The 21,304-nt window shown below is 46.5% G+C and overlaps 1 protein-coding gene across 1 annotated transcript in view; it reads right to left on the bottom strand.

Moving 5' to 3' along the window:
* LOC130039866 (isoaspartyl peptidase/L-asparaginase-like) overlaps positions 1-6,840 on the bottom strand; it is a 29,491-nt gene extending 22,651 nt beyond the window's left edge. The window contains exons 1-2 of the mRNA XM_056131810.1: positions 6,636-6,840; positions 6,004-6,249 (exon numbers count right to left, since the gene is read on the bottom strand). Of these exons, the coding sequence (XP_055987785.1) occupies positions 6,004-6,229 (226 nt within the window). The 5' untranslated portion in view covers positions 6,230-6,249; positions 6,636-6,840. The remainder of the gene's footprint in view (positions 1-6,003; positions 6,250-6,635) is intronic.
* Positions 6,841-21,304: the final 14,464 nt, after the last annotated feature.

Here is a 21,304-nt window from a genome sequence, read left to right as displayed (position 1 = left end):
ATGGTGTTTCACTAATAAAAATTAAAAAAAAGAAAACTGGGGTGCTTTTGGGAGATGGTGGGCCAAGCCCCTGCCCTGCCAGAGCCCCGAGTCACACTCTAGACCCCACAGTCTCTGGCATATAATCAGCCCAACTTCATGACTAATCTCTGCAGAGACGCCAAGTCAATAAAACCCCCAGGTACATTGGTCTCTGGACTGAAAATCTGGGGCCCCCAGAGCTGAGGGTATGTCATGAATCATCCCAGTTCTACAGATCTGCCAAACTCCACAAAAAAAAAGCCCAAGAGGAACACAGCAAATTAGATGGGAAAGGAGCACAGAAGCTTAACGAAACAAAAACACTTACACCAAAGGCTCAGCTAGCAACACACAGCACAGTAAATCCTCAAAGACTTTAATAACCCCATTGTGTGATATAAATTTTTTTGCAAACTTTCTCGTATTGAGCTATGTTTTAGTAATTCCATTTGCCATTTTGTTGTAACAAGCAACAGAAAATATTTTATGCCTGCTAAGGGGACAGATCTGGGGGCGAGCGGGGAGGGGTGGGAAGCTGGGGACAATGGCGAAGGGAGGGTCACACTGGCGGTGGGATTGTTGTTGGAACACTGAATGCCTGGAACAACTGTATTACGAACAACTTTGTAAACCACTGTGTTTAGATCAAGTTAGAAAAAAACAATACTGACAATTCCTTTCTCTTCAAGTCCATGTTCTCCCCCAAACACAAATCTCACTTGTTATCTCAGTTTAACTAGCTTTTCCCACTCTGGTGAGGCCAAGTTATTTCTTGAACATGTACATCCTCTCTATCTTTCCCCTCACATCTAAGTAAGTCTCAAAACGTTTTTTTTTCTGCCAAAAAGAAAAAAAAAAAGAAAAAGAAAAAGGAAAAAAAAAATACTGACACTACCAGCTGCTGGAGGAGATGAATAGTATCCAGAATCTTCACACATGGTTTGTGAGACTGGAAAATAAGAGTTACTTTGGAAACAGTTTGGCAGCTTTGAATAAAGCTAAACAGACACTTGTCACATGACCAGCAACCCCGCAGCTAAGTATTTACCCTGAAAGAAAAACTGTTCACACAGAAACTTGTGTGCAGATTTTTACAGCAGCTGGTTATCATTGTAATGGCCTCAAACTAAACATTGTCACTAGCTGGCAAAGGGATAAAATGTTATTGATACATACAATGTATACAACTCAACAATAAAAAGAGGGACTTGTGTGAATAAGGCCAGTGCATTTTGTTAAGAATTTAGAATCTGCAGAATGTCCTGACCCCATGCCAGGCTGTCTTCACTGGGGCACCTCGAGGGGGGAGGGTTGAGTTTCCCCTCCCACCCCAAACAGAATCTCAGCAGCTGAAAACCTCCAGAACCCAACTGATGCCATGCTCAAGGTCACCCTCCACACGTGCACCAGACGAGTCTCACCCAAGTGGGAACTGGAGGAAAAGCCCAGGGATGTGGGACCTGTGACTGAGATCTCCAAGCACACTCAGATCCGAACTGGGCCTCCTCCCCACAGCTCCTCAGTTTTCCAGTATTTTGGCAGTCACACCCACAAACTGTCCCCGGCGCCATGTAATCTCATCAACGGCCAAGATCTAGAGACTATAAATTAAAACTCCTGGAAGTGAGCAACACAGAATTTCCTGGAGTGTGCAGCAGCAAATGTGGCTTCACAACCTCTTATACTCTAACCCACTTAATGTACCAAAAGTAGCATACATTTGTTTGTTTTTAACATACTTGCTTGTATTGTCTTATATATGGGCTTAAATGGCCCCAGAATGAAATACAACAACCTTCACACATTTCCTTCTTATATGGTGGGAAGGTGCTTGGTGGTGGGTTGGTGTTAGAATATTATCTGCAACACACTATTGTGAACTACTTTATGAAAATAAAAGATATAAAAAATTTTAAAAAAGAATCTAGAATCTATGTTTCTGGGCCACGCCTGATGGTGCTCAGGGCTTACTTTAGGGATCACCCCTAGCAGTGGTTGGAGGGCCATATATGATGCCAGGGATCAAACCAGGGCCACTGGTATACAAGGTAAGCACCTTTATCCCCCAAACGATCTCTTTGATTCATAAGAGATCAAAGGTTACATTTTGCATGTTCCAAGTTCCATCCTCTGGAAAGCAAAACCAAAAGGACGTGATTTGTTGCCAAGGGGTAGGAATAAAAGTGTGAACCCAAAGGGGTATAGGAAAAATTTTGAGGATTAGAATAGTTTTACATTTTGATTATGGTAGTGGCTGCTAGATCACTAATGTTTGCCACATTCATTGAACTATGCACTAAAAAGGGGAATTTTACTCCATGGAAAACCTATAAATATTGTATGGCATTAAGTGAATGGATTTCAAACCTGGTTATATTTTACAATCTCCTAGGAATCTTCAAAACAAATAGAAAACATTTCCAAGACTCTGTCACAGACATTGGCCATTAGATATTACATTAGAAGAGAACATCATGTTAGTAAACTTCCTGGTATCTCTCTCTGAAGACTCACTGAACCTTAAAATAAATCGAGAGAATAAAGTGCCATGTAACTACTGCTCAAAAGCAAAGGATTGTTACTTGGTTGTCTATTGAAGTCAGATTTTATTTATTTACATATTTATTTATTGCTTTTTAGGTCTGGTGATGCTCAGGGCTTACTCCTGGCTTTGCACTCAGGAATCACTCCTGGTGGTGCTGGAAGACCATATGAGGTGCTGGGGATTGAACCCAGGTAGGCCACAGGCAGGGAAAGCGTCCTACATGCTCTAGTATCACTCTAGCCCCTAAGCCAGATTTTTAAGGACTAGTATTCAATTCTTAGAGTTCTACTTTTTAATAGTGTTGGATTGAATAAACTACTTAATAAACTAGCTATATAAGGGGAAAAGGGAGCTCAGATAGAGAGGGAGCACCAAGTAAAGGGTGTTGGGAGGATCTTCCCAGGATGGGAGAAGCATGCTGAAAGTAGACTATAGACCAAACATGATTGCCACTCAATGCCTCTTTTGCAAACCACAGCACCCAAAAGGAGAGAGAGAACAAAAGGGAATGCCCTGCCACAGAGGCAGGGTGGGATGGGGGGATGGGGGGTGGGAGGGATACTGGGACCCGTGGTGGTGGAAAATGGGCACTGGTGGAGGGATGGGTACTTGATCATTGTATAACTGAAATCCAAGCACAAAAATTTGTAAGTCTACAACTGTACCTCAAGGTGTTTCACTAATAAAAATAAAAAAAGAAGGTAAAAAAAATAAAAATAAACTAGCTATACAGACATTTGTCACCTGACCAGCAACCCTGCAGCTAAGCATTTACCCTAAAAGACAAACTGTTCACACAGAAACTTGTATGCAGATATTTAAAACAGCTGGTTATCATTGTAATGGCCTCAAATTGAACACTGTCACTAGATGGTAAAGGAATAAAATATGAACCAAACTTTACTGTAAGGCGAAATCCATAATGTGATGTGAAATAAATGTAGACACAGGCATTGTTCTGACACTCAGCTGCCAGAACGGCTGAGTGTTGACTTTTTTTCAGTGACTCCCTGGAGTCAATTTTAAATATTTTTTTCCTTCAGGTTTTGGGGGTCACCACATCTGGCTCTGCTCAGGACTCCTGGCTCTGTGTTCAGGGATCACTCCCGGAGATACTTGGGTGACTGATGTGGTGTTGGGATCAGTCCCGGGCCAGCTGTGCCTTACCCCTATTCTGTCTCTTTGGCCCCAGAAGTCAGGTTTTGTTGATTTTTTTTTAAAAATAAGAAGATCTCAAATAGTTATTCTAAGGGATTAGTATAGTGGCTACTGGAGGGATACTGTTTTGCTTATACTGACCTCAGGGGGGAAGGCAACTGGAAAACAGGAAAAGGTGGCTGAAATATATATATATATATATATATATATATATATATATATATATGGGTCACACTAGGCAATGCACAGAGGTTACTCCTGGCTCTGCACTCAGGACCATATGAGATGCCAGGGATTGAACCCGGGTCAGTCGTGTGCAAGGCAAACGCCCTAACCCCTGTGCTATTGCTCCAGCCTCTAGAATAGTATTTTTAAGTTCCACCTTTTCTCTCCCAAAGTTTTGACTTCCTTTTTTTTTTTGCTTTTTGGGTCATACCCGGCGATGCTCAGGGTTTACTCCTGGCTCATGCACTCAGGAATTACTCCTAGCGGTGCTCGGGGGACCATATGGGATGCTGGGAATCAAACCCGGGTTGGCCATGTTGGCTGCGTGCAAGGCAAGCACCCTAACCCCTGTACTACTGCTCCAGACCCTGACATCAGGCATATTAGAAGGAAAAATATCAGAAAGCAAAGCCCAGGGTAGAGAGCAGAGCAGATCGCGGCTGACGGTGCACTCCAATAGTCCACACAGATGACAAAGTTTCTGTGGGTGTATATTGTGGGGGACCAGGGGACATTCTCCTAAAAAAAAAAAAAAGGTCCCGGGGGGGGGGGGGGGGGGGGGGTTAAGAGGGCCCTGACCACAAACCGGCATACAGTTTAATGAGACCCCCGTTCAAAGAGCAGCTGCTCCCCCTGCTGGTAAAAGTTGGTTCGCTTCTAGAAAATTCTACAACAAATGGGAGCAGCTTATGTCTCATGGTATGACAAGGCCGACCTATTGCCCAAGAATCAAAGAGTGCAAATAAGAGGCAAAAACAATCCGAGATGAATCAGTGAAGAGTTCCTCAAACAAACAAACAAACAAACAAACAAACAGTCTCCCTGACAATGTGGGTAGCGGCCGAGTTCCAAGAAGAGTTTATAGCCAAGTCAGAGAAGAGAAAATGAGTGTCTTCCAGCAAATCACCTTCTAATCTAAGAAACAAGCATAATTGTACCTAACTCACAGAGCTGAAAGGAGTCAAACACACAAATTTCTTAACCCGCTGCCTGGCACACAATCGACACCGAGTAAAAGAAACCCAACACAGAAGAATTCACCACCTATCCGCGTGAAAGCTTGGAAAACGCAATGGCATGCAGAGTTTGCGTAGCCCCAGACCAGTGGAACTCAGTTACCCGCAGAGCAGGGGGTAACCGCCAGGAGAAATCAAGGAGAAATCTTTCCCGGTGATAGAAATGTCTTAAATCTTGGTTGCAGTTTGGTCACACAGGTGTGTAGACATTTTTCAAAACCGACAATAGGTATAGTTTATGGCATGTGATTTTATTCCACATCCACCAACAAAACAAAACAAAAACCAAAACCAAATTAGATGGAATTTCTAAGAAAAAACCACCTTCTTGGTAAATGAATCCTCGAAAGCAGGTTAAAGAGGGGAACGGGATGGATTTAAGAATTCTTACAGCATCTTGGACAATAAGGGAAAATGAAAAGATGTAATAAATCTCTTTAAGAACTGTATTTTCTTTTCTTTTTTTGAGGGGCGGGGTGAAAGTTGCGCCAAATTATGGGTGCTCAGGGGCAACTCCTGGCTCTGTGACTAAAGGTCACCCCTTGGCCTTGTTTTGACCTGTTTTGGGTTGAAATGTTCACAGGTGAGGCAAGACAAGCACCTAAATCTCTGTTCTATCTCTCTGGCCCAAATTTTATATATATATATATATATATATTTATATATATATATATATTTATATATATATATATGTTCTCCGGCTATCTCTCCAGCACCCCCCCAAATTCTTATCTTTTCTCTTTTAAGGCCACACTCCCGCAAAGCTCAAGTAAGTTAGCTTACTGCTAACTCAGTACTCCGGGGGTCACTCCCTGCAGTGTTCAGGGGTCCCTGGAGTGCTGGGGATCGAACCCAGGGCACACCGCTCACCTGTTAAGTCTTCTCTCTGGGGGCTTAGATTTACTCCAAAGCCGATGACCCCCCTGGGGACGCTTGGGAAAGGTCTTATTGATGTTTTATTTGGGGTGGGGGAAGGGGACACGGGCAGGTGGGCCTGACACGGGGGCTCATTCCCTGGCTGCCCGACGGCGCATTCACCTGCGTTGAACTCGGGGTCGTTCTCCAGGACCACCACGGCCCCTTCCACAGCGTCCACGGCGCTCCCGCCGTTCTTGAGGATGCAGTAGCCAGTGGTGGCGGCTCTCACCACGCCCTGGCACACCCGCTCGCGGCGGTCCTTGGAGATGTTGCTGGCCCCGCCGCCGTGCACCACGATGACCAGGGGACTGCCGGCACGGGGCAGGCAGGGCGACGCCAGGGCCATGGCAGGCGGGGGGCTCGCGGCTGGGGCGCAGGGGACCAGGTCAGCGACACGGCCGCCCGCGGGGGCTGCAGCCTGGACCGGATTCCCGGGGCCCGGCTCGGCCAGGGCTTTGCACCAGCTTCCACGACGCCCTCGCCCCCCACCCAGCGCCTGGGACGGCGGCCCGACTTGGGGGTGGTGCTGGGGAGTGGGAGGAGGACCCAGGAATCCAGAGCCCGCGCCCCCTCCTCAGGGGGCCCGTCACCAGGCCTCAGTTTCCCCGGAGAAGCCCAGCGTGCCACCCGATCCCCGGGAGGGGGGCGAGCAGGTGCCCCCGGCTCGCAGGGTGGTGGGCATCGGCACCCGCTGGTTTCCAACCCCCTGCACCCCTGGCGTGTTTTCGGTTCCCGCGGGGCCTTCGACTTACGGAGGACGCCGCGGCTGGTGGACAGCGGGGCTTGAGGCTGGGCCGAGCCTCCGCGCAGGGGTCCCAGCCCGCACCCCGCAGCCCCTGGGCGACCCGGCGGTGCTGCAAACCGCTGGGCTCGAGCAGGCGCCGCGGGCAACGGCTCCGCGCCTGCGCACGGACGGAAGACCGAGGGACCGTAAAGCACCGACGCGCGGCACCCACACAAATTTTCCCACCTCTGCGAAAATGGGCTCCCCCAGCGGACCCGCTCCCACAACTGACTGTCGGGCCAAGGTGCTCTTCAGTGGAGGCAGGGACGCGCCTCCTTTTGCCCCTGTGAGGGCGGCGGGGGGGGGTGGTGGTGGTGTTGGGGTGGTTGGTGATGGGTGGGAAATAAGTGGTCAATTGAAAAGCCACCTGCACGCCTAAGAATGTTCTGCTCAGGATGTTTTAGGGACCTGCTAGTTATTCTTTGTACCTTCAGATCGCCTCTTTCTAATCGTCGTACCCTTCAAAGAACAGAAAGATAAACTATAATAATGTCTGTCATCAGTCTGATTGCGTGTCACTGGGGTTCAATGAGTCTGAAATCCCTTTTGCCCTTTTTTTTTAAACTTCAGGATTTCAACTCTGAATTTGTTCACCTGCAAATAGCTTCTTTCTTTCTTTCTTTCTTTCTTTCTTTCTTTCTTTCTTTCTTTCTTTCTTTCTTTCTCTCTTTCTTTCTTTTTTTTTTAGGGGGAGGCCATACCCAGCAATGCTTGGGTATGCATTACTCTGCACTCAGGAATTACTCCTGATGGTGCCCAGGAGAACCACAGGGGATGCCGGGGATTCATCCTACGTCAGCAGCAAGCAAGATGAGTCCTTGACTTACTGTACTACCGCTCTGCTCTGACCCCTAAGATCTTTAAGTGCTGTCTTTCCTCAGAGACTACAGAAATGGGGCCAGAAGATATCATGGCTACAATGATGATGTTTACTGTTTGACCATTCTGACATAACTTCACATTCAAGAGTTGTTATTCACAAAATCTCCCTTACTCAGCCACCATGAAGGGCCTTTCTACACTGGCCTGTTTTATATGAAGGACATTCTAGAAACATCTTTCTTCTCCTCTCCATATGATGGGATCTGTGTGTCGTACTCAAGTGAGGACTTACCTGCAGCCACTTTGGATCCAAGTCTTCCCACCCAGTCTGACAGCACAAGGCAGAGAGCACAGAAAAATTCAGCAGCAGCTAAGGCCAAGGCCACAGAGGAGAAACCCATCTCAGGCAAAAACATGCCAAGTCATCTTGATCAGGCCACCTTTGGTCCAACCTGCTGCAGTTCCCAAAGCAGAGGCAGATCTTTCAAAAAAGGTATTTATCATAGATTGGACCAAGTCTTTTCTGTGGGAATGCTGGGAACTGATGGTGGCCTGGGTAGGTGCTTTTGTCCACACACTAAACCTGGAGAATCCTGCAGGCCCGGGTCTTGACAGTGCCGTTTGTAACACGAGCCAGAACAGGTCTGGCTCTCAGGAGATTCCCATCAGTGTTTGTTGGATGAAGAACAAGTGACCCAGAAGCTCAGAAAAGCAAATTCCCACCCTGCCAATGGCAGTAGCTCTGGGGAGGAATGAAATCAGACTTTTGTGAGCTGGCCAGGGAACAGGGCCTGTTGCCAAGGGAGAAAAATGAACACTGGTTCTCAGAGAGGTGTGCCCAGAACTCCTCGTTCTAGAAGACTCAGGCTGGTGCCCATTATGAGGCTCTGTCTAGAGTGGTGGTAACGGTCCCATGAGATGAATCTGGGTGGCAGTGTGGCTTGAAGCCTGGCACACTGTACTGACTCAAGCTGTTCATTGAATAACCAAAGGGCAGACTCAGATGGAGGTTTCGGCTCTGGAGTGCTCTGAGGTTTGGTAAAACTACAGAACCCAACTGATTGCAATTATAGTTCATGGCTTTATATCTGGATAAGTGAATGGGCTTATTTTACTTGTATAAGGCAAGATTCTTTTTTTTGTTTGCTTGTATTTTGGGGCCACGCCCCATGATACTCAGGTATTACTTCGGGCTCTCTACTCAGTAATTACTCCTGGTGGTGCTTGGGGGAACCAAAGGGATGCCAGAGATGGAACCTGGGTTGGCCGCATGTAAGGCAAACACCCTATGGCTGTACTATTGCTTCAGCCCCAAGGCAAGATTCTTCTCTAGATTGATAGATCCTAGGATTTATTGTATTTAAAGATAATAGCAGGTTCTCAGATGAAAAAGACTTATTTTCAATAAAGGGGTATATTGGACATTGACATGGCATGGACAAATATAGAAAACAAAATAGAAACAGCTGTAATACTATCCCTTGGGGACACACACGGTTTAATATTTTGGTATATTTCTCCCTTGCTCTTTCTATGAGGGTTCCACTCCCCCCCCCCCCCCCCGCCCCAACACACACTCAGAGCTTTCTCTGGGCTCTGCACTCTTCACTCTGCACTCAGGGATTACTCTTGGTGGTGCGTGGGGGAATCATTTGCAGTGCTAGGTATTGAACCAAGGTTGGCTGTGTACAAAGCAAGTGCATTCACCCCTGTACTATCTCTCTGGTCCCTGTGATTCCATTTTGACTTTTTCCCCTCATTAAGTTAGCATTATTTGTGAGAATTTCTCTATCATTGAATGCTTTCACAGAGTCATACTGGACATAATGTTTCATGGAATCAACCTCAAGTGCCCATTGAAGTTTTCAGGATGAGGAAGTTGTGTAGATACCCAACACTTCTCTGCTATTAAAAAGGATGAAAATTTTCCTTTTGTGACAACATAGATGGGATTTGAATTGATTAGGTGAAGCAAAATAGGCGTGGAAGTTATGATTAACCGAAGCAAATAAACTGGCAAAATGCAACAGAAAATAATTCCTAGACTGTGAAAAATATATTTGTTACCAGAGGGAAAGGGGTGGGGGATGTAGGAGGAATGAACAGAGGGGATTGATTTGATGGCACCATGGAGAGAGCTGCCCACAGATAGAGAGGAATGTGATTGTACCCCAGGAGTACAATTCATAGGAATTATACTTGTCACCCCCAGAGGAGCTCATTCATAGGCATGCAAGCCAATGGCAAATCAATACAATTTTTTTCTTTTTGGGTCACACCTGGCGATGCTCAGGGGTTACTCCTGGCTCTTCACTCTGGAATCAATCCTGGCAGTGCTCAGAGGACCATATGGGATGCTGGGGCCCCAATGGGTCGGCCGCATGCAAGGCAAATGCTCTACCCCCTGTACTATCACTCTGCTTCAAATCAATACAATTTGATTTAAAGAAAAAATATTTCAGTGGATGTCTTCACACATATATCTTTATTTGTACTTTTTTCTGGGTGGGGGTCTCTAAAACAGTGCCCAGGGAGCCTGGGGACCATTTTCAGTGATACTCAGCTAACCTGGTCAGGTAATTCAATGCTAGAATTTGGTGATGTAGTGCTATGAAAGTCCACAAGGGCTACTCTCAGTCATGTGGGGAGCATCCAGTACAGGGAATCAAACTTGGGGCCTTAAGCACACAAGGTATATGACCCTGATCCATGTCTATTATTTGCGTTAATTTTTTTTTTAGGCCCTCCCGTTGATCGTCGATTTGCTCGAGCGGGCCCAGTAACGTCTCCATTGGAGACTTTGTTGTTACTGTGTCTGGCATATCCAATACTCTCGGTAGCTTGCCGGGCTCTCCGAGAGGGGCGGAGGAATCGAACTCGGGTCGGCCATGTTGGCCGCTTGTAAGGCGAACGCCCTACCCGCTGTGCTATCGCTCCAGCCTTTAGGGCTTTAGGGCTTTAGGCCTTTAGGGCTTTAGGCCTTTAGGGCTGGAGCGATAGCACAGCGGTAGGGCGTTTGCCTTACACGCGGCCAACATGGCCGACCCGAGTTCGATTCCTCCGCCCCTCTCGGAGAGCCCGGCAAGCTACGGAGAGTATTGGATATGCCAGACACAGTAACAACAAAGTCTCCAATGGAGATGTTACTGGGCCCGCTCGAGCAAATCGACGATCAACGGGAGGGCCTTTACCTTTACCTTTTTTTTTAGACCGCACACAGCTGTGTTCAGGGATTAATTATCCTGGCTCTGTGCTCAGGGATCACCCTGATGGTGCTCAGGAGACCATATGAGGTGATGGGCACTGAACCCGAGTCAGCTGTGTGCAAGGCAAGTGTGCTCCCTTACTTGCACTTCTTGTGTATTCTTGAAGAAAAATCCATGGATGAAGGTTTTTTAAGTGAAAGGTTCTGATACATGTTGCTAAGTTGAAATGGGTCAGGAAATAAATCATGTTGCAGGAGAAAGCATTAATTATGACTTTCCTCTCATCAATCATTCACAAAATCTCCAAGAATTGTTTCTAAAATTGGAGAGCTCCAGGTTTTACATGGAATGCATAACTACATTTCTTCCTTGGACTGGATTAAAATGATCAGGACCTTTAGGTATGAATTTTGCATAATACGCCAAATTCAGGAAGGAAACAACAAATAAGCTCCTTACTTTTAAGAAATATACCTGATAATCTTTCAGTAACTGTATTGCAAACCATAAGGCCCAAGAAGAGAGAGAGAGAAAGAAAGAGAAGAAGAAGAAAAGTGCCTGTCATAGAGATGGGGGGGGGGGGGGGCGGCGGGCAGAAGGGAAGAGGGGGCCGGGCAGGAGGGAAGCTGGGGACATTTGTAGTGTGAAATGTACACTGGTGAAGGGACCGTTACTGAAACTAAATCATGAACAACTTTATAACTGTGTATCTCACTGTGATTCAATTAAAAAATAAATTAAAAATTAAAAAAAATTAAGAATAAAATTTAAGAAGTCAAGTAAACCACTCATTGTGTCCTGAAATTAGTCCACTCTGCAGGCAGGCTGGGTAAATTCTCAGGATGACAGCCACTCACTGTGTTTCTAGGGACAATAAAGCACCCTGTTTGGCAGCAATGTTGGGAAGATTGGAAGAAAGGACCGAGGCAACCAGCCCAAAGCTTTCTTGCTTCTTTGGCAATTGACAGGCATCTGGTGGGTAGTGAGGATCCGACAGTTGCTTTCACTCCTTTTCCAGGGGCCTAAGAAGGAGCCTGGCTTCGATTCCCTGAATGTGTTTCTCCACTGTCCACCCTGCAAAACTTAACAAAGATCGACTATGCAGGTGAAGTCACTGTCACTGTCACCCATTGCTCATCGATTTTCTCGAGTGGGCCCAGTAACGTCTCCATTGTGAGACTTTGTTGTTACTGTGTTTGGCATATCGAATACATCATGGGGAGCTTGCCAGGCTTTGCTGTGCAGGCGAGATACTCTCGGTAGCAGGTCCGGTGTCCTGTGGAATATAAAAGTTCTCAGAGGCTCCAGTGCGCTGCAGGAAAATCAGCAGCTAGCTTTTTGACTAGACCGAGCATCCATGAATGGGGTTGCATTTCACAGAATCCCTGAAGCTAAAGGATGGCAAAAAATGGATCTGTAGCAGGTTCTTGGTGAAGCTGTTTCATTCAACTCATTGTAACCCTGACCCCCCTATCCAAAATAAAAATAAAAATAAAAATCCTAGCTAAAGTTGAATGAAACGATGTGAGTGGATGACTTTCTTTTTATATATTTTTTTTTTTGTTTGACTTAAAGTCAGTTCCAGGAGCATGGCTTCACAGTAGAGGATAGTTAGATCTCTGGACGCCCTAAATCAGGGATTGGATTAATCCTCAAGCCTGCCATGGGGCTTCCTGTAGACTCTAGAGCACATCCTCCTCACCGACCCATTGGACTGTCCACCTGTCTCTCAACCACCACCTCACTGGCTGGAGGGGCTCTCCCTACTGCCGCGTCTCCACTTTGTTCTGCTCTGTATTCCAGGCTCACTTGGAACCCGTGGCACGACCTCCCACTTTTGCTGCCAGGAAACGGGGAAGGCCAACTTGGAATTTCTATAGTGGGACAGCGGGTTTCTAGAAAAGCGTGGCCAAAAATGGAGGGAGAGCTTTGAAAAGGTGTTGGGGGTGGATTGCAAATGACAGCTATTCAGAATGCAGAACAACAACTCTGAGGGGAGGTTTTGTGGCATGGGCTCGTGAGTTTCAGAGGAAGTAAAGGAACTTGTGACCAGGGGATGACAGCATTGGAGTGAATGGATGAGAAATTTGTTGTGAAGGGACCAAGGATTGGATTTGGAGCCCGAAAGAACTGAGTATACATTGCAGGCAGAAGACTGGGCATGAACAGGAGCAGTGACCGGATAATCTGTTACCCAAACCAGCACACTTGACTGTAAAAAGAGGTATTCTGAAAAGTTACCCTGAAATGATGCAGGCGTGAAATTATCAGTTAGATTTATTAAAAAGGGATTGTTATACTCTTTTCTGTTGCGATGGTTGCCTTTAAAAATATTTTATTTTAGGGACCAGAGCGATAGTACAATGGGGAGGTTGCTTGCCTTGCATAAGGCCAACCTGGGTTTGATCCCCAGCATCTCATATGATCTCCCGAGCACCATCAGGTGTAATTCCTGAGTGCAGAGCCAGGAGTAACCCCTGAGCATCGCTGGGTGTGACCCCAAAAGTAAAAAAATTATTTAATTTTATTTAAAAATATTCTTTTGGCTTTTGTGGTTTATAATACTGTTAATGGCAAGGCTTCCTTCATCAAACATTCCAGCACCACACCTTCCACCAGTGTTCTCTTCCCTTCACCATGGGCTCAGCTCTGTGACTTCCCTTCACTTAGTCCTACCTCTTCCTCAACGCCACCTTGGTGAGTGTCCTACTGAAGGCCAGTTCTCATTTTCTTTTGCCTTTGGTCATTTGTTGTTCCTCTCCTCATATGTGTTTTTATATCCCACACATGAGAGAGATAATTCTGTGTCTCTCCCTCTCTTTCTGGCTTACTATGACTTCATTGTACATGACTCTCCAGATCTATCATCATAGCAGCAAATTGCATGATTTCATCTTTTCTTACAGCTGAATAGCTTTCATTGTGAACATGTAACCATAGTTTCTTTATCCATGTCATCTATTTTTGGCAGTTGGACTGTTTCCAGATTGCAGCTATTATGCATAGTGTTGTAATAAGCATAAAAGTGCACATATCTTTTCTGAATAAAGGTTTTAGACTCTTGGGGTAGATGCCAAGAGGTGGGATTACTGGATTATATGGAAGATCAACTCCTTTTTTTTTTTTTTTTAAGAATTGTTCATATTGTTTTCCACAAAGGCTGAATTAGTTAATATTCCCACCAGCAGTGAGTGAGGAATCCCTTTCCCCCACATTTATGCCAACACTGGTCCTTTTTGTTCCTTTTTATGTGTGTCAGTCTCACTGGCACACGTAGTGAGTGATGTTGTGATATCACAATAATATCTCATTGTTGTTTGGGATAGATGACAAGAAGTGGAATTGCTAGTTTCATATCAGAGCTCAATTCTTAGCTTTTTGAGAAGTGTCCATATTGTTTTCCAAAAAGGTATTCTCATTGATATTCTCATCAGCAAAGGGTGAGGTTCTCCATTCCTCAGGCATTCATATCAGCATGGGTTGTATTTTTTTCTTTTGTGTGTCTGTTTCCCATATCACAGGTGTGCGGTGCACTCTCTCTGTTGTTTTGCATTTTTCTGATGATATGTTATGCAGTAGGAGGAGGAGGAAGAGGAGGAGGAGGAGGAGGAGGAGGAGGAGGAGGAGGAGGAGGAGGAGGAGGAGTCACAACTGAGCTGGGGAACTGGGCCCACAAACCATCCAGGGAGGGGAGAGGTGGTCAGATGTTCCCACGGCACAGTGGCCCCTGGGCTCTGCTGGCCATGAGGAGGGGTCCGGTGGAGGCTGCCTGGTCAAGGCTGTCAGAGGCTTCCAGAGCACCAAGGAGCTGGGGTCTTCAGTCGTGCGTGAGTCTCAGCCAGAGCTGCCACGCGGGTCCGGAAAGTGTCCTGGAGTGTGGCGGCGACTGAAGACCCACAGAACAAGATAAGCGGAACTCTCTGAGACCTTGGACTCCAGGCTCGGCAGACCCAGGGACAGAGATTCTCTGCTTGCTCCAACCAACCACAGGTGACAAAGGGAGTCTAATCAGGAGCCCCACCTTATCCTGCCCTGTCTGCTTCCACCAAACACCCAGGGATCGGATTGCGCACAGAAGACCCACTCTATCCCTACCGGGACCAGATAAATACCCCACTGGCAGACACTACGGACACTGCCTCCACTACCCAGCCACCGCCACATTCAAGGACGCTTTCCTGACTTGCGCAGCCGCAAAGCGGCCGTGTGACACATCATAAGACACTAAATACCCATCTTCCGGAATTGTCGTACCATATTCGATAGGGTTCAAATATGGTAAAACCTACGAGGGTGATTAGAGGTCGCCCCAAAAGCCTCTATCCCTCTCGGAAAGACTGGCAAGCTACCGAGAGTATTCCGCCCGCATGGAAGAGCCTGGCAAGCTATCCGTTGTGTATTCGATATGCCAAAACCAGTAACTACAATTGGTCTCATTCACCTGACCCGAAGGCTTCACTAACATGGCAGCACTGAGAAGGATGAGAAAGGAGAGGCCGATAAAATCTCAAGGCCGAACTAGGCTGCCCCAACGAAGGAAGACAAAAATGATCGTCTGTACTTTCAATGCACGTATGCTAGCATCAGATGCATCCATCGAGGACCTGATGGTACAAGCGTGAATGATCAAGTACGACATCATTGGTCTGACCGAGACAAGAAGGCACAAATCTCACCATGTCGTTTTCGACACTGGAGAAGAATTGTTCCTCGGAACATGCGATAAAAGAGGTGTCGGAGACGTTGGTGTCCTTGTCAGCACAAACTTGGCCATGAGCATTGATTCATTCGAATGCCTAACAACCCGAATCAGACGTTTACATTTGAATAGATGTGGTTCACTGCCGGCAGTTTCTATCTTCGTTGTCTACGCACCAACATCTCATTATGATGAAAGAGAAATCGAGAAGTTCTACATGGAGCTGGAGAAGTTCTATAAAGAAGACCACACCTTCTATAAGATCATTGTGGGTGATTTTAATGCCAAGATAGGACTGAGAAGATCAGCTGAAGAACTTCACATCGGGACCCATGGCCTAGAATGGAACGAACAGGGTGAGAGACTGTCTGAGTTCATCATGTCGACCAAGACCATTCATGGTAACTCACAGTTCCAGAAGGCCAAATCTAAACGTTGGACATGGGAGTCTTCTGGTGGACGATTCCACAACGAAATAGACCACAACATATTCAATCGACGGTTTTGCCTGATCGATGTCGCTGTTGTCCCAAAATTCTAAACGGGATTAGACCACCATCTCCTTCGTACAAAATTCTACTTCACAGAGTGGGGAGAAAGGGCTGCAAAGTTTAAAAAGAGAACTCCCAGAATGACCACCAATTGGGAGCTCTTTGGCACTATTGCGGCAACATGGGAAGATGCCATTGTTGACAACATTGATGAGGAATACGATCGACTGGTACAGCACCTCCATGAATGTGCGAGGAACGCCAAGAGAGAGATAACCAAAAAAAAACGCCTGTCTTTGAAAACTCTTGAGCTTATTCGCCAGCGTGGTTTGGCACATGCCTCAGGCAACCGCAAGCTAACATCCGAGCTCACAAAACAGTGCAGAGATGCGATCAAGGAAGACCTCAAAAAGAGAAGAGCAGAAGTGCTGGTAGATGCGGCAGAAGCCGGGAAAAGTATTCGTAACGCCCACCTGTCCTTTGCCAACTACAAGACCAAGATGACTGCCCTCCGACGTCCTGATGGATCTATCACATCCTCCAGAACAGCAATGGAGAAGATTATCCATAACTTCTACTCAAATCTCTTCGATAGCCATGTCCACTTGCCAACATACCAAATTCCACAGGATGGATATGTCGTTCCCAACATTCTCCCTTCCGAAATCCGACACGCCATTTTGTCGGTAAAGAAACAAACAGCACCCGGCCCAGACAAGGTCAGACCTGAACACCTGAAGAACCTGCCGTCACTACTCATCAATACACTGGCTCGGCTCTTCACTCGCTACCTGTCTGAATGCAAGGTTCCGTCCCAATGGAAAACCAGCAGGACCGTACTACTGTTCAAGAAGGGAGACATCCATGACATTGGCAACTATCGCCCGATCTGCCTATTGTCTGTCATCTACAAGTTGTTCACTCGAGTCATCCTAAATAGGATTGGCAGAACACTAGATGAAGGACAACCATGCGAGCAAGCCGGGTTCCGCAAAGGATTCAGCACCATTGACCATATCCACACGATAACCAAGTTCGTTGAGATTTCTCGGGAGTTCAAAATGCCACTCTGTCTAACGTTCATTGATTTAAAGAAGGCCTTTGATTCTGTTGAGACGGAAGCGGTCATTGAAGCCCTAGCCAATCAGGTCATTCAAGCCCAATACATCAAGATCCTCCGTGAGCTGTATTGCGGATTCACTACCAGGATCTCACCATTCTACAAAGAAGTAATCATTGATGTCAAGAGAGGGGTTTGACAGGATGATACCATTTCACCAAAACTCTTCAGTGCCACCCTTGAGAACATCATGCGATGACTGGAATGGGAAGGAATGGGAGTGAAGATAGATGGTCGGCAACTACACCACCTCCGCTTTGCTGATGACATTGTTTTAATAACACCAAACATCAGCCAAGTGGCACAAATGCTGGCCGACTTTGACCGTGAGTGTGGAAAGGTAGGACTACAGCTGAATCTTACGAAGACAATGTTTATGAGAAACAACCTCGTTCCTGATGTCCCATTCGCTCTCAACAGAATGACCATCTCCGAATGCAACAGCTATGTGTACCTAGGTCGAGAAGTCAACATGACAAATGACCTGGCACCCGAGCTGCGCAGGAGGAAGAGAGCGGCTTGGAACGCCTTCGCCTTCAAGAACGTTGAAGAAATAGCTAAGAGGACAAAGAACCTCTGGCTCTGGGCACATCTCTTTGATTCCACTGTTCTTCCTGCATTTACATATGCCTCAGAGACCTGGGCCCTACGCAAACAGGATGAGAACGCTATTCAGGTCTCCCAAAGAAGAATTGAAAGAGCTATGCTTGGAATATCACGTTTCACTCAAATGAGAGAAAGAACCCGGAGTTCCGACCTCCATTGACGATCAAGAATCAGGGACGCTGTCTCATTTGCCAAGGTGTCAAAAATCAGATGGGCTGGTCACGTAATGAGATTTAAAGATGACCACTGGACTAGAGCTGTTACTGACTGGATTCCACGGGATGTCAAAAGACCGCGTGGCCACCCACCTACCAGATGGTCAGACTTCTTCATCAAGATCATGAACGATCGGTTTGAGGCTCTTCATGTTCCCAGAGCGAACAGATGCCATTGGGCTACAGTAGCACGCGACAGGGACAAATGGAGACGTTACTGGCGCCCACTCGAGCAACTCGACGACTAACGGGAAGTGATTAAGTGATGTTATGCAGGGTTTAAAATATATCTATTGGCCATATCTATGTCTTCTTTGAGGAAATTTCTATTCATCATATATATCTTTCTTTTATTTTTATCGTCCCAGAGTTCTTCTGAATAGAGATTATGTGTAGAGTTCCCTGGCCTCTTGGTACAGACCCTATGCCAAACAGGACATCTGTAGTGTTCATGCTATGACCCAGAATGTGTGAGGAATTTAGCAGAATGTGTGAGGAAATTAATCTGAATCTCAGCTCTTTTAATATGGAATAAAATAGCAGTATTTTAAAATTAAAAATAATTTTTTAAAGAACCTTGATTTAAAAGAGATGAGAAAGGAGAGGCCGACAAAATCTCAAGGCCGACCTAGGCTGCCACAACGAAGGAAGACAAAAATGATCGTCTGCGCTTTCAATGCACGTACGCTAGCATCAGATGCATCCATCGAGGACCTGATGGTACAAGCGTGAATGATCAAGTACGACATCATTGGTCTGACCGAGACAAGAAGGCACAAATCTCACCATGTCGTTTTCGACACTGGAGAAGAATTGTTCCTCGGAACATGCGATAAAAGAGGTGTCGGAGGCGTCGGTGTCCTTGTCAACACAAACTTGGCCAAGAGCATTGATTCATTCGAATGCCTAACAACCCGAATCGGACGTTTACATTTGAATAGATGTGGTTCACTGCCGGCAGTTTCTATCTTCGTTGTCTACGCACCAACATCTCATTATGATGAAAGAGAAATCGAGAAGTTCTACATGGAGCTAGAGAAGTTCTATAAAGAAGACCACACCTTCTACAAGATCATTGTGGGTGATTTTAATGCCAAGATAGGACCGAGAAGATCAGCTGAAGAACTTCATATCGGGACCCATGGCCTAGAATGGAATGAACAGGGTGAGAGACTGTCTGAGTTCATCATGTCGACCAAGACCATTCATGGTAACTCACAGTTCCAGAAAGCAGAATCTAAACGATGGACATGGGAGTCTCCCGGTGGACGATTCTACAACGAAATGGACCACATCATATTCAATCGACGGTTTTGCCTGACTGATGTCGCTGTTGTCCCAAAATTTCGAACGGAATCGAACCACCGTCTCCTTCGTGCAAAATTCTACTTCACAGAGCGGGGAGAAAGGGCTGCAAAGTTCAAAAAGAGAACTCCCAAAATGACCACCAACTGGGAACTCTTTGGTACTATTGCGGCAACATGGGAAGATGCCATTGTTGACAACATTGACGAGGAATACGATCGACTGGTTCAGCACCTCCATGAATGTGCGAGGAATGCCAAGAGAGAGATAGCCACAAAAAATCGCCTATCTTCGAAAACTCTTGAGCTAATTCGCCAGCGTGGTTTGGCACATGCCTCAGGCAACCACAAACTAACATCCGAGCTCGCAAAGCAGTGCAGAGATGCGATCAAAGAAGACCTCAAAGAGAGAAGAGCAGAAGTGCTGGTAGATGCGGCAGAAGCCGGAAAAAGTATTCGTAACGCCTGCCTGTCCTTCGCCAACTATACGACCAAGATGACTGCCCTCCGACGTCCTGATGGATCCATCACATCCTCCAGAATGGCAATGGAGAAGATTATCCATGACTTCTACTCAAATCTCTTCGATAGCCATGTCCACTTGCCAACATACCAAATTCCACAGGATGGATATGTCGTTCCCAACGTTCTCCCTTCCGAAATCCGACACGCCATTTTGTCGGTAAAGAAACAAACAGCACCCGGCCCAGACAAGGTCAGACCTGAACACCTGAAGAACCTGCCGTCACTACTCATCAATACACTGGCTCGGCTCTTCACTCGCTACCTGTCTGAATGCAAGGTTCCGTCCCAATGAAAAACCAGCAGGACCGTACTACTGTTCAAGAAGGGAGACATCCATGACATTGGCAACTATCGCCCGATCTGCCTATTGTCTGTCACCTACAAGTTGTTCACTCGAGTCATCCTAAATAGGATTGGCAGAACACTAGATGAAGGACAACCATGCGAGCAAGCCGGGTTCCGCAAAGGATTCAGCACCATCGACCATATCCACACAATAACCAAGCTCATTGAGGTTTCTCGGGAGTTCAAGATGCCGCTCTGTTTAACGTTCATTGATTTAAAGAAGGCCTTTGATTCTGTTGAGACGGAAGCGGTCATTGAAGCCCTAGCCAATCAGGGCATTCAAGCCCAATACATCAGGATCCTCTGTGAGCTGTATTGCGGATTCACTACCCGGATCTCACCATTCTACTAAGAAGTGATTGTTGATGTAAAGAGAGGGGTTCAGCAGGGTGATACCATTTCACCGAAACGCTTCAGTGCCACCCTCTAGAACATCATGCGACGACTGGAATGGGAAGGAATGGGAGTGAAGATAGATGGTCGGCAACTACACCACCTCCGCTTTGCTGATGACATTGTTTTAATAACACCAAACATCAGGCAAGTGGCACAAATGCTGGCCGACTTTGACCGTGAGTGTGGAAAGGTAGGACTACAGATGAATCTTACGAAGACAATGTTTATGAGAAACAGCCTTGTTCCTGACACCCCATTCGCTCTCAATGGAACGACCATCTCCGTATGCAACAGCTATGTGTACCTAGGTCAAGAAGTCAACATGACAAATGACCTGGCACCCGAGCTGCGCAGGAGGAAGAGAGCGGCTTGGAACGCCTCGCCTTCAAGAACGTTGAAGAAATAGCTAAGAGGACAAAGAACCTCTGGCTCCGGGCACATCTCTTTGATTCTACTGTTCTTCCTGCATTGACATATGCCTCAGAGGCCTGGGCCCTACGCAAACAAGATGAGAACGCTATTCAGGTCTCCCAAAGAAGAATAGAAGAGCTATGCTTGGAATATCACGTTTCACTCAAATGAGAGAAAGAATCCGGAGTTCTGACATCCTTCGACGATCAAGAATCAGGGACGCTGTCTCATTTGCCAAGGTGTCGAAAATCAGATGGGCTGGTCACGTAATGAGATTTAAAGATGACCACTGGACTAGAGCTGTTACCGACTGGATTCCACGGGATGTCAAAAGACCGCGTGGCCGCCCACCTTCCAGATGGTCAGACTTCTTCGTCAAGATCATGAATGATCGGTTTGAGGCCCTTCATGTTCCTGGAGCGAACAGATGCCATTGGGCTACACTAGCATGTGACAGGGACAAATGGAGACGTTACTGGCGTCCGCTCGAGCAAATC

The sequence above is a fragment of the Sorex fumeus genome, unplaced genomic scaffold (genome assembly GCF_029834395.1).
Source record: "Sorex fumeus unplaced genomic scaffold, SorFum_2.1 ptg000093l, whole genome shotgun sequence".
Taxonomy (NCBI): Eukaryota; Metazoa; Chordata; class Mammalia; order Eulipotyphla; family Soricidae; genus Sorex; species Sorex fumeus.
The sequence above is the reverse complement of the archived record's forward strand: the minus strand, read 5'-3'. Positions and strand labels throughout refer to the sequence as shown.